The sequence below is a fragment of the Poecile atricapillus genome, chromosome 4, assembly GCF_030490865.1.
Source record: "Poecile atricapillus isolate bPoeAtr1 chromosome 4, bPoeAtr1.hap1, whole genome shotgun sequence".
Lineage (NCBI taxonomy): Eukaryota > Metazoa > Chordata > Aves > Passeriformes > Paridae > Poecile > Poecile atricapillus.
In genome coordinates, this window is record NC_081252.1 from 58,839,232 (window position 1) to 58,853,204 (window position 13,973).

Sequence of the window (13,973 nt, forward strand, 5' to 3'; positions counted from 1 at the left end):
AGTGGGAACTGTAGTGTGCACCAGAGTTTGCATGCACTACATAACTCTGCCAGAGTGGTTGAGGGGAAATGGACATGGTAATGTAAACTAGCAAATTAGTTTTACATTTTATTGTCAACCCCATTTTATTAATATTATCTGTGAAGACTAGTGGGTTCCAGGAAACTTAGAAACAAGCCAACAGTGGGCATGCCCTGGAGGAAACTGCAACAGATAGCTCTTCTGTGATATTTTTTTTTTATGTTTTCTGTTTTAAAATCACCATCTCTACTTTAAATTCTATTTGCATACACAAAATTGGATTAAAAACCAATAAAGTCTTAGCACTGAATGACAAATCAAGGAGATACACAACTCAGGATATTATCAGACATATACATATCTAAGTTTAGCTGGTGGAAAATTCAGGTGCATCTCCTCATCCTGAAGGTTGTAGGGGTTTACCAGGTTTCACTGTTCAATCACTGCCTTTTGAGTTGAGGATTTATCTGCTTGCTGGGAGAGGCTTTCATTTTATTTTTGTGGGACTGTGAAGGCACTCTGAAAAGGAAAAATTCACCTGTGATCTGTGCTTTTAAACCCTATACCTGCTAGTATGTTCCTTACTATGGGATCTCCACATTCTCATTTTGTGCTTCATTATAAGGGAGCCTTTATTGCTTTCAGCCTAGGACACTCATAGTACAGGTACCTGAGGTTTATCTTATCTATCTAAACCACCTCTCTAAATGGTGTGTGTGTCAGTCAACACACCTGCTAGTATGTACAAACAAGGAGGACATTGAAGGACATTGCTTTGCCATCTAAAAATAATGTATAGCTACACAGGTGAAATATACAGAGGAAATACATGTTTAGTCTTGTAAATAAGTTTTTATGCTGTATCTGAGTAAACTCTTTTAACCAACTCAACCAGATAGCTGCCATCCAGTTAAACTACAATAAAAAGTGATGGGAAGTCCAGAGGTATTAATGATGTAGTGATCCACTCATGCTTCAACTGTAAGGGAAAACAGTGCTTTTCTTCCTGTGAGACATGACTTGTGTTTGTAATACCTGTTCAATGGGCATGTGTTAGGCTTGATGAAGCTGAACACGCTGAGAAATTAAAACATCATAAAAAGCATTTAATGAAGTTGATACTTCACAAATGCTAATTTCCTGGTCAAATTAAATTCCAATTTTATAACAGTAAAAGCACCAGATAGAAGTGTCTTATTTTGTAGCTTAAAAAGGAATTTTTGAGTGTATATTTAATTTGTACAAAAACAGTCTCCCCATAAATGAACAAAATTTAAAAATCTGTGAAAACTCCTCTCTGTTATATTGTGTATTATTTTACCTTTAAATTTGTATTTTTTTAGAGTCGTAAATCTCAAGATAGAAGTAGGGATGATTATAGACATCCTGACATATCCACTATAATTAAAACGAAAGGAAATGCAGCACTGAAATAGAGAATGAACAAAAGTGACAAGATAATGCTTCTTGTTGGCAAAGGAAGAGTCCATACTGCCACTCAAGTGCAGTTTTTAGAGATATTTGTCATGATAAAGAGGACAAACAAGTTTTTACATCAATTACATGTGTGAAATCAGCACTGCAAAATATATGTAGCTCTTTTTTCTCCAGGATATACTATGCTGCCTTACAAAGGTATATGAATGTTGAAAAATCTTATGTCAGTGCATAGAGAGATTAGAGTGGGCATGGACCATAAATCAAGTAAATAAATAAATCTGAGCAAGCAGTGCTTGACTCCTTGGACTGAAATACTGCTGACACTGTTGTTGAAAGCTCTGCAACAGGAGAGTCCCAAATGTCTTCCCTACCTTAAGCTTACCCTGCCTTTCCCTTTTTTTTCTTTATACAAGACCCACTCTGTATTAGAGCTTGTCCAGACTGGGACCCCAGGATGTTTAACTCTCTACCTTCCTGTATATTATTTATGTGCATAATAATAATTAAAAAATGCTGTCTGAGTTGTTGCTTAGGACCTTATTACATGCATGAGTGACAGTCTATGTGTGGGGAAGGGAAAGTGGGTAAGAGGAGCCATTTGCTTCTCCAAGTGGCAAAGCTTCTGGATGGTGAGCTCAGAGGCAGCCTGCCTAACCTCTCACAGCCTGGGCACTGAGCTACCCATGCAGGTCAGGCTACCTGTCCTGCATCCCCTTCCCCTTCACTCGCTCCTCTGCTCACCTGTGCTTCCTCAGCAGTTCTGGAAGACAGGGAACTTCACCTCCACCCCAGCTTCTCTGGCTTCACTCTTGCACAGGGGAGAAGAACTCACAGCCTTTCTTTTTATTGTGGCGCTTCATCAGGCGCTTTCTTTGTTTTGCACTTCTGCACTTTCCCTGCTCTTGGTTTTACCCACCAGAAACACAGAGGGAGTTTTGTGCTTCATTGTGGAGCTCAGCTCAAACATAGCCCATTGTGGGCTGAACAAGACATGCCAGATCTTTTCTGGCTGCAGTTCCCTACCCATGAAGACCAGGTGGCCTTTGTGAGCACTGGACAAGGCAACACAATAGTAATTCCATGGTGTGCCTCGCTCAGTATTACAGACACATGGTTCATTTACAGTGTCAAGTCCTGTAGAAGTTAAAAAGCCCCCCTGGGTGAACTAACTCAGTAAGAAACATGGGTAGAGCATTTATTTAGTTACCAGCAAATTAGTCTATATAGTCAGCAAATGTTGAGGCCCAAACTGATGATTTGTTTTCAGGTGTTTTCTCAATATTGTGCTCAGGATCAAGTATAAATTGAATCGAGTGACCTTTTGATGCTGAGTCAAATTGACTGCATTTGCAAAGATTCTGTGGTTTCACTTGCTATAAATTTTTGGTATTTGGTCTACCCCCGGTGAAATGAATCCAGCACAATATCTTATCATTGGTCCCCATAATACAGTCAATAGCACAATAGCTTCCCTGCAGATTGTTTTTTGTTTTATCTTTTCTCTGGAATCAAAGATTACTATGATAGAGGGGAAGGATGCAGTTTACACAAATCAAATTGCAATGGCTTGCAAAATGTGGATGAATTTTGGTCAAAAGATGTAAAGCATGGGTTGTTAGCTAGATCCTCATGTTAGTGAGATGAGTAAGTCAATTAATAGTCTTCAGTTTATTATAAACTTAATTTTCAGGCTGTAATGGAAACTTCTGAACTGCAGCAACTCATTAGAAGTAATAAAAAATTACTTCTTTGACTTTGTGGTAGAATAATATTCAGTAGATTTTTTTAAACTGACATGTTTAGTTTACAGCTGAAAGGTTAGATCATTCACTTGAAAAGGCGGTCCATCCCACAGGAGCTATGGTAGCATAACTTCCAGTGATACAAGGGCATGGTCTCAAAGAAAAGCCTATTTGTAGTGGCTCACTTACTTGGTCTGTGCTGTGGTTTTGAGTTGTGATGCTTTAATACCAAGTACTAGACAGAAGTTTTACAGTGTCAGGAGAGCATCTCACAGAGAGAAAGCAATTTGAGTTGAGTTACCAAGATTACACGTAAAACTTTCTGAGAAATAAGCAACATGTTGATAATGATGATGAAAAAATTTTTACTTTATTTTTATTATTCTATTCTATTCTATTCTATTCTATTCTATTCTATTCTATTCTATTCTATTCTATTCTATTCTATTCTATTCTATTCTATTCTATTCTATTCTATTCTATTCTATTCTATTCTATTCTATTCTATTCCATTCCATTCCATTCCATTCCATTCCATTCCATTCCATTCCATTCCATTCCATTCCATTCCATTCCATTCCATTCCATTTTTATGTTTTTATACCCTGAACAGGGGAGGGGGAGCACGGATGCTGATGGTGCTCCCATCTCCTTCAGCCTGTGGACATTTAACAGATCCTTCCAGTTGCGCCATAATGTTCCTGGGAGTGATGCTGTGGGATTGTGCCCCTCTGAGACCTAGCTCTGGATATTAGGCATTGCAGTACCTGCAATGTGTAGAATCACAGTATTTATTTAACATTGTTTCTGTGGGAGAGCATTTTGGTATGGTATTTGGTAAGTCTCTATCTGGAGAAATCCAACTGGAGTGAAACTTTTATGTAAATATGGGCAAGTGTTTGGTCCTACATTCCATATGAAGGGCAGTGGGGCTGCTGAAATCAGAAGGCAGGCTCTGGATTCAAGTGGTCTTTGCCTGCATGTGCATGTGAGGATATAGCTGTCTCCTTCAAGAAAAGAAAATATCTTGTTTCCTTTCCATACCCTAAAGGCATTTGCACAGGGGTGGTGATAATTAATCCCCATATTTCTACTTCATATAAAGAAATCTGACTGTAATTTTCTCCTAGTGGGACTCCATTTTGTTTTTAAAGATAATTGATAGCTCTGGACTTAAGCATTTCAATTATGGGAGTGTCTCTTGGGGACCAGAGTAACAGACCTTGGAAAGATGTTCTAATGCAAATGCATCATGTGAATTTTTACTGTAAGACAATGCAGGACGCCTAAGGATTTGCAAAGCAGTTGAACAGTAAAATAAAAGCTGAGAAACTTCTTCAGATATATAAGGGCGTGGGACTGGTTGTGAGCAGGTAAGGTGGAACAAGTGGTTCACCACTTGGACTACTAATTAATCTTTGGCCCTGGGTAAAGCCAGCTCTAAGTTGAGGAGAAAGAAGTCCTTGCCTTGGACAGCACATGGAAAAGGCAGCAAAATCAACATGACAGTTCTGTGTGTGCCATGCCATGGCAGGTTGGCTCCTTCTGTACTAGAAGAGGGAAAATTTGGGCTTTCATCCTTTCATTCCCTTTCATCATCCTTGATTTCAGTTCTCATTTTTCTCTGTCAGGAGTAAGACTACCAACCAGCCTGCATCCTAATCGCCTCCTACCCTCCCGGTGACTCTGTCCAGCCTGTGGCTCCTTTTCCTCTTGTGACAAAGCTCGGTTTGTGGGGCCAGGGCTGAGACACCATCTGCCCCTACTCCTGCATGTTAGTTGACAGGAGGTGCTCAGGGCCTGAGTGGTGTTAATGAGCTTTTCAGTACCTCTGCATCCATATGTGCAAAAAGGGGTGAATCTGTACCCCTCATTTCTTAAGGAAAAGACAATCTTACGGACATCCTTGCTCCAAAATTTGTCATTAAGGAATTAAGTCCTGTTGGAAATCCATGATGTGCTCACAAGTCATTTTTTTTGGTTTGAAACTAGTGTCATAATGTATTACTATTTTTAGATCACTCAGATATTTTCAGCTGGAGGACAATCTTTTCTTTTCTTTTTTAATTGTGTTGTGAATAGGTCTTAGGCTGATGAGGAGAAATGAGTAGATATGTTGAAATGGTGATCTCTTGTGAGTTCTGGTACACCTGGCTGCTCTGAATTGCTTACCAAGCTGGGCTGCTGGAGTGGTGACAGCTTCTACCAGCTGTGGATCTGTCCTGAAGTTTCCTGGGCTTTTTATGAAGATGTGGCAAGCTGCCACTGCTCCCAGCTCCTTGGGGCTGTGGATTAATAAGGCAGTTTAGATCCTGATCTTTCAGTATGAATCACAATGGGGCCTTGCACTATTCAGATTGTCAGTAAAGAAACTTCAGAGCATCATCATTCATTAGCTGATTTCACTCCTTGAGATATAGTCAGCAGAAGTTGTGCATGTACTAATCACAATTGAAAGGGAGAGGAGAAGTCACCCAAAGGGAAGATGTTGGAGATACTATTAATATTTTGAAAATATTTTCTAAAAAATGGGCTTGACCCTCTTCTGGAATGGATCAGCTTACCTGTGCTGATGACAAGAGCTACACGATAATCCTGAGTCAGGACATCTGCACACTGGCTTCAGGGTTTTCTAGAAGAGATCACAGAAACACAGGTGGAAGGGACCACTGTGGGTCAGCTGGACCAACCTCCCTGCTCAAGCAGGGCCATCCTACAGCATGTGGCACAGGTCTTCATCCAGAGACTTCTTGAGTATCTCCAGTGACAAAAACTGCACAACCTCTCTGGGCAACCTATTCCAGTACTCTTGTCATTCAGAGTAAAGAAGTTCTTCCTCATGTTCAGGTAGAACTTCCTGTGCATCAATTTTTGCCCATTATCTCTTGACCTATTGCTTGGCACCTCTGAGCAGAGCCTGGCTCCATCCTCCTGGCACCCTCCCTGCAGATACTGAAAGACTTTGATGAGCTCCCCTTTCAGTTGTGTCCTCTAGAGGCTCAGTTCCCTCAGCCTGCCCTTTAACAGAGATGCTCCAGTCCCTTCATCATCTTTGTCACCCCCCACTGCACCTGCTCCAGGACCTCCATGTCTCTTTACTGAGGAGCCCAGAACTGGACACAGCACTCCAGATGCCCCTCACCAGGGCTGAGTAGAGGGGCAGGATCACCTCCCTTGACCTGCTGTCAGTGCTCTCCCTAATGCAGCCCAGGGTACCATTGGCTCTCTTGGCCACAAGGGCACTGCTGGCTCATGGACACTTGGTGTCCACCAGGTCCTTCTTGCAGAGCTGGGCTTTCCAGCAGTTTGGCCCCAAGCCTGTCCTGGTTCCTGGGATTATTCTTCCCTAGGTGCAGTATCCTGCATTTGCCTTTGTGGAATTTCAGATGGTTCCTTTCTGCCCTTTCTCCAACCTGTCCATGTCCTTCTGAAGGGCTGCACAGTCAGGGGGATCAGCCCAAAGCTTCTCCCAGCTTTGTGTCATCCATGAACTTGCTGAGGAGACATCTGGACCTTCATCTAAGTCATTGATGAATAAATTAAACAGTGCTGGGCCCAGTATTGAACCTTGGGGGACACCATTAGTGACAGGCCTCCAACTAGAGCCCAGGACACTGATTACAACCCTCTGCTATCTGCTGTTCAGACAGTTCTCCATCCGCCTCACTGTTCACTCATTCAACCCAGACTTCCTGAGTTTGCCTATGTGGATGTTGTGAGAGACAGTGTCAAAAGCCTTGCTGAAGTCAAGTAGATAATATCCACTGCTCTCCCCTCATCCATCCAGGTAGTTGTTTCATCATAGAAGGCAATCAGGTTGGTCAAGCATGATTTACTTATCTTTAGTGAAACCATGCTTGACCTCTGATCGCCTTTGTGTGATCCATGTGGATATAGGTGGCCTCCAGAATGAGGTTCTCCATCACCTTTTCAGGGATCGAGGCTGACTGGCTGGTCATTCCGTGGGTAGGCCACTATTGTGGGATACCACTCATGACCCCACTCATGATTCCTTGCCATTTTTGAAGACTGGGGTGACATTTGCTTTCTTGCAGTCCTCAGATACCTCTCCTGATCTCCATGACCTTTCAAAGGTGACCATGAAGCAGGCTCACTATGTTGTCTGCCAGCTCTCTCCAGCATTCATGGATGCATTCTGTCAGGTCCCATGGGCTTGTGGATTTCAAGTTTTCCTAGGTTTTCTCTAACCCAATCTAATGGTAATGACAGAGATTTTAAAATGTTGCATGATTTTTTCAAAGGAAGAAAATTTAAGGATAAATTATTGCTTTGCTCCCTATATGCCCCCTAAAGAGATGCCTGTGAATGGCAACATGGACAAGCCTCTGTTACAGCTCAGTCTATGGCCTCTGTGGATTGCCAGCAAGTAACAGGTATTATGGACGTAAAATGCTAACCACAGGGTGAACCCAGATCCATCAATAGTCAGAATAAGCAAAAGAGAAGGAATCATCAGGGGTAGAGGATTTAAATACCTTTGTGTGGGTAAATTATCAACTCATTTCACTGGCCAAAGAGAGAATATCTCTGGAGACATTTTACTGAAGGCAGAAATGCAATTAGATTGTTACACAACTATTACAGTGTTTTCAGACAGAAAATTATTTTTAGTGCTGCAGAAATACTAAAGTATTAGAGCAAAGCATGTAAAAGCAGAGAAGAACACAGTTAGAAACTTTCCATGGTGTTTGGACTCCTAGATTACTCACGTTTGAAAATTGGTTGGTGTTCTGGCAGGTTACCTCTGTTGCAATCACCCATAAAGAGTGACACAAATGCCAAATTTTCCTTTCAGAGCTAATGGAATTCTGGATATGCTGGAGATTTCTTTTGTCAGAAGCACAGAAGCACATGCATTCAGTGGCATACTTGTGTTCCTAGCCTTCATTTGGGTGAAAATTTACAGGGATCAAAACATCTCTGGCCCCAATGTCTTTATGCTAACATAATGGTGGGATTTGGAAGTGATGCATAACTGCTTCTGCATTAAAAAGGCAAGTTAGTATGCAGTCATTATGAATTGTTTTCATAAAAGTTTAATAATTGCATATATTTGCCATGCAGCTTTGCATTTGAGATTATCCTCTGGTCCTTTTTCTTACACACTGTAGTTCATTTAGGTAGTCTAAATACCTTGGATCTGCCCCTAAAAAAAGAAGCAAATCCTTCTTGTGGGATCCTGCTTGAAGGTAGGGACATTGTAGAATTAGTTCCAGAGAGCACACGGCACATTCTCTGGCCTCAGCAGAGGTGGAAGGTGCTCAGCTCCTCCTGTCCCTCTGAGCCTGTGTGATGAGCAGGTTGCATGCCAGTCTGGAATGTGAACTGCTGCAGTGACAGTGCTGAAACTGTGAAAGAGCCTGCATTTGGCCATGGCATTGCTTCTCCCCAGTGCTGTCAACACCAAGACTCAGGCTGCAATAGCAAAGGAGAAAGCTGCTGCTTCAGTGATTATTGCTTAGACATTGATGTACCCAACCGTCTCTCCCCCTGCATCTCTCCTTAGCACCATTTCTGCTGTATCTAATAATTGTGTTTCTTTATAAACAGTAATTTAGGACAATTAGGAGCAGTAGCATAGTTAAACCTTTAAAAGGTTATCTAGCAATGTCATTTTCTTGACTAATGTGTTCCTGCTGCCATGTCGTTTGTGAATAGACATGTGTTAGCCAGCTAGTGTGCTTCATCTGTGGTGACTTTGATTTATTTGCTCTGTAAATTGGGACTGAAGCAATAATGGAAAGTGACATTAATTGTTTAACAGAGTCCTCTTTGTCACATCCTCTGCTTTCTCTGGGGTGTTTGAATGTTGAAACTTGTACAAAACTAATTGAAATTGCTGTGATGAGGACCGGTGTCCGCTCAACTTTCTGTTCTTGAATGTCAGCGCACTTGAATGTCTGTTTAAGGCATGAGAGTTGAGTAGCTAACAGCAAATATCAGGTTTTTTCCTAGCATGGTATTATTAAAGAAGGCATTCCCTGTTAGAAATAGCAACACTTCCAGCTTTGTTGTCAGCTTTATGAGATGCAAGGCTCAGCAGTGTGCCCCACCAGCTGGACTTGCTGAAAAAGTTCCTCGATAAGGCTGGGGGTCAGGCAGACAGACCAGCTCATGGACACCCTAGGCTTGAGGGTGGCTCTCACACCATTCATCACACCACCTGTGAAGGACTTGAAATGCCATTGGGAAAAAACGCTGGTCACACTTTCTTGCCCAATAATGCCTATTCTTGCTATTCTAGAAGTGATGCCATAATTTTCCTCTTTTCCTCTCAGAAAGTGGCTGTGAGAAGATGGATTTGAAGTGTGGTTTTATTTGTCACCCTTCTGCCTTTCCATCCTCTGCACACTATTTATTATAGTTATTAGAGCTGTATACATATGTCTGCTTAGTATGGTGGAAATCACCTCATACCAAAATTTGGATACTTTTTCTCTCTGGCCAAGTACCTTTAGGCCTTTTAAATAAATGCTTCTCCTTACCTTAGTTTGCCTGAGTATTTATTTGTTTCTTGCAGATGGTGCTGTAAGCACCAGAACAGTTTGTGCTCTGCCTTAGCTTTCTAGCTCAAAGGCAGCTTTTATGTTAGAAGCCGTGAGGTGTGATTTGGCAAAGAAGCCTAGCTGGAGCAATTATCTGTCTGGTTTATGATCATCTCTGTACAGAGTCTGCTAGATAAAAGTATTACTGAAAAAGTCATGCTAAGGGGATACCCAGATCCACTTAATTTTTTTTTTCCAAAGTGTAACTTGGCAATGTTTTGCTGTTGCTTTTTTAAATTCTTTTTTGTTTGTTTGTCTTTTTTTGTTTGTTTTGTTTATTTGTCTGGCTAGTTCACTCTTATACTTTGAGATTTGAACTTAGCTGAAATTTTTTCACAGTGGGAACCTGGAACATGATGAGCTACTCTGAAGCTGGTGGAAGGTGGAAAAACTCCCAATTTGATATCACTTGAATCAGTGAAAGGCTTTTCATTTACTTCGATGGCGCTAGGATCAGCCTAGGAGTCCTAGATAATTGATCTGTCAAGATCAATTTCCAATCTTTCTGAAAAATAAATATAATGATTTTTACACAGTTCTATTTCTCAGTTCTAACTCTCAGCACTCAAAATATCTGTATCTTAATATACAGTAGGGACTATATTTCATTAAAAAATCAGGAGGCACTTAAATTTGCTCAATTTGACAAAAAGAACTCTTGTTGCTGAAATAAGATATAAATTAACATTGCAGCGACATCTGATTAGAAATTAATCTACTTTTTATAATTGCAGTTGGAATTTGATAAATGCATACAATAGTGCATTGAGCACTCAAATGACATAATTCGAAAGGACAACTTCAGAGGCAACCTGCCTAATACGTTTCTTTAAAAGAAACCCCAAACAACCTGTCATTTACCATGTGAGTGCTGCTGGCTATTCTTACACCAGAATACTCAGAAATTAGAAGCTGTTCGTTTGGTTTTGCAGTAAGGATTTGCAGAAGTGTGGAAGGGAAACCCTTACTTGCTTACACTGAACCATATATGTGAATGAAATTTTCTGTATTTTACTGTGATTCATTTTGGTGTCCTGATTAGCTGTTTGATTCTCGTAATTTTGTCGGGTCAATTAGCTGGTCTTCAATGTTGAGGAGCAAAAGAAAGAGACAGTCTGGGCTGACACCATCATTAGGTGTCAGCATTTTAGGCTCATCCTGTAATACAATCCCCTGGATGATTACTTACCATTGTTAATACCTGATAAAAAAAAAAAAAAAAAAAAGGAATTGTGGAAGCAAGGTAAACCAGCAATACACTACGAGTGCAAAGAGATTTCCTTTGAGCAGAGATGGACCATTTTATTGTACCTGGTTACATTGTCTGAGATTCTGTTGCAGGTTACTGTTTCAAGGGTCAGTTTGACTACCTGTTGTCTGCTTGTTCCCATACAGGGGCATCGTTTTGTTCCTTTTCTCACCTGGTTCCTCTTTTTTTTCTGTCCTCTCCCACAGAAGATAGATGAAGAGAACGAGGCAAACTTGCTAGCTGTTCTCACTGAAACACTGGACAGCATCCCTGTGGATGAGGATGGATTGCCTTCATTTGATGCACTGACAGATGGAGATGTGACCAACGAAAATGCCGCTAGTCCCTCCCCAATGCCCGACGGCACCCCTCCAGCTCAGGAGGCAGAAGAGCCGTCTCTAGTAAGAACCCTTCCTACTGTTTAACAGGAATTGGATGTGCCTCTGGCTACCCGCTGCATGGGTATGATGTAGTCACAGTAAGGTCTGGACTTTTCATTTAGACTGGAGAGGAAAATCAAGTAAAGAACGGAAAATTAAGCGGGGAAAAACCCCCCACCAAATAGCCATAGGATGATTAATATGGCAGTCTATTAAAAAGTTGTTGAAAAGGTTGTTTTTGAAAGTCTTATGCTAATGGGGCTGACACTTTTGCTTATCATTCTATTCAGATAAGTTGGGGTAATGGTTCTTAACTCATATTTCATTTCTCGGGGCTCTTTTTTGTTGTGTATGTTTAGATATAATTTTTGGTGATCTGAGAAGAAACGCCCAGTGAGTCTGTTGGGATGCAGGGCTGATTTTATGTCTTTAACATTGATTTGACCAGTAAGCACCAGCTTAGTGCTAACCAGGGTAAAACTGAACCTTGGATGAGGATGTGGGTGAAACATTATATGCATTTTGTCCAGTAAATCTAGTCCGTGATGTGATTCTGTTTCTGCTGAAAGCCTCTTATCACTGGTTTCAGTGGGAACAGAGCCAGGTACCTGAATCTTGACACTGTATCTGTTAGTCTGTTAAAGTTAATGTCTCTGTGTAGATCAGAGGCCTCTTCCTGTCATACAGATCACTGAGAATTTCATCTTGCCATGGATTCAGAAATCCAAGATCCCTGTCATTTCTGCTTGTCCTGCAGTATACTGCAGTAAAGGGAGCAGAAATGTGCTGCCAAGACAGAAGAAAATGAAATCTCTTTACTCTGAGGAATACCAAGTCCTGCTTTTTGTTTTATTGTACTTTGCTTGCTGAAATCGATATGACTAACTTTAAGGAACTATGCAAAAATGTTGATAAGTCATTTTAATCCATAGATGTGTAACTTTACTTTTTTCCTTCCACTTCCCTTTCCCTGATTTGTTTGTAGCTTAAGAAGCTCTTGCTGGCTCCAGCCAACACTCAGCTAAATTACAATGAATGCAGTGGTCTCAGCACACAAAACCATGCAAACACTAATCACAGGATCAGAACAAGCCCTGTGGTTGTTAAGGTACAAACTTAATCTTTATAATAAGGAAAAAAAAGAGGGTGTAACAAGGTCTTTTATGCTTTTAGTGATCAAACAAGCAGTAGATCTGAATGTTTTTTATTAATATGCTTACTATCTTGCAAATAATTTTTAAAAAATGTGAGTTATAGACTGGGTTCATCTGAGAATCATCTGAGCTCTTTTATGCTCTGAATATTTCATTTATGCCTTTTCTCTTGGCAGAGTTCAGTTGTAGTCACACCGTCTGTTACTCTTACCTACTTTACTGATACACAGAGTAGGATGGGGTGTGATAAAATTTGCTGATGGTCTGGTGTTGTTTATGAGTGACTCCAGGATGTGGAACTGCCATTTTCCCAGCTGTCTGAGCTAAGACAAATGACACTGGATTCTTGGCAAAAGATGTATATTAGACATTGATTGGATGGAATGGGGGGTTTAGACATAATTCTGTTAGCAGGCAGTATTAAACAATGTTTGTCTTGCCATTCAGTGTAACTGAAAACAGGCCATTTAGGGGTACTTAAGAGAGTTGTGAATACTGGGCCCAAGCAATCAGCAGCAAATTAAGGTTTAAACCAGCTTATTTTTTTGTTCACAGTAAAGGCGCTGTAGGGTCTTGTTAGTTACATGTTGCTGAGTAGGAACATTGCAATGTTGGAGAAATGAAATAAAAAGCTGCATAAATGTCATTTAGGAATTTTAAATGTAATTTTCTTTCCTTGTTCTGCAAACAGTTATTCACAGCTCATAGATCTAGTACACTTAGACTGAACACTTCATTGAAAATCTCATCTCTTCAGAAAACCTATATCCATTCTGATAAGGTTCAGCTCACTAATTTTAGCTTTATTTTATTTTATTATTTTATTTTATTTTATTCTACCCTGTTTTAAGACTGAGAATTCATGGAGCAATAAAGCGAAGAGCATTTGTCAACAGCAAAAGCCTCAAAGACGTCCCTGCTCTGAACTTCTCAAATATCTGACTACGAATGATGATCCTCCTCAGACCAAACCAGCAGAGAACAGGAACAGCAGCAAAGAGAAATGCACCTCCAAAAGGAAGCCCCATCTGCAGTCTCAGACAAATCATCTGCAGGGTAGGTGTGGGACTGCAGAATACAGCTTTGGTACCAGCAGTAAGGCTGGGAAGCTGAAGTACCATGTTTGGGAATGCCCTCAATACTCGTGTTCTTTGGACTAGTATTGGAAATCCAGCATCTCTTCTGTGTAAAGAGAATTTTAAAACAGTATAATGAAGTTGGAATTAGTTAGCTAGATTTAGCTTTTAGATATATTTGATCCTTTTATTTATTGCCCCAAGCCTCAGAAAAGGATCTCAGGAAAAGTTTAACAAATACTGTATGGTAATGTACCAAGCTAGCTGGAGATACTTATTCACAGAGAACTGTACCACCAAGAAATCATTATACCCCTAAACAAGCTCGGCAGGCCAGTTCATTAG

The 13,973-nt window shown here is 40.7% G+C and overlaps 1 protein-coding gene across 2 annotated transcripts in view; it reads left to right on the plus strand.

Moving 5' to 3' along the window:
• PPARGC1A (PPARG coactivator 1 alpha) overlaps positions 1 to 13,973 on the plus strand; it is a 364,690-nt gene that overhangs the window by 320,463 nt on the left and 30,254 nt on the right. For both annotated transcript variants that reach the window (XM_058837699.1, XM_058837700.1), the window contains exons 3-5: positions 11,225 to 11,419; positions 12,384 to 12,506; positions 13,404 to 13,608. In XM_058837699.1, the coding sequence (XP_058693682.1) occupies positions 11,225 to 11,419; positions 12,384 to 12,506; positions 13,404 to 13,608 (523 nt within the window). The remainder of the gene's footprint in view (positions 1 to 11,224; positions 11,420 to 12,383; positions 12,507 to 13,403; positions 13,609 to 13,973) is intronic.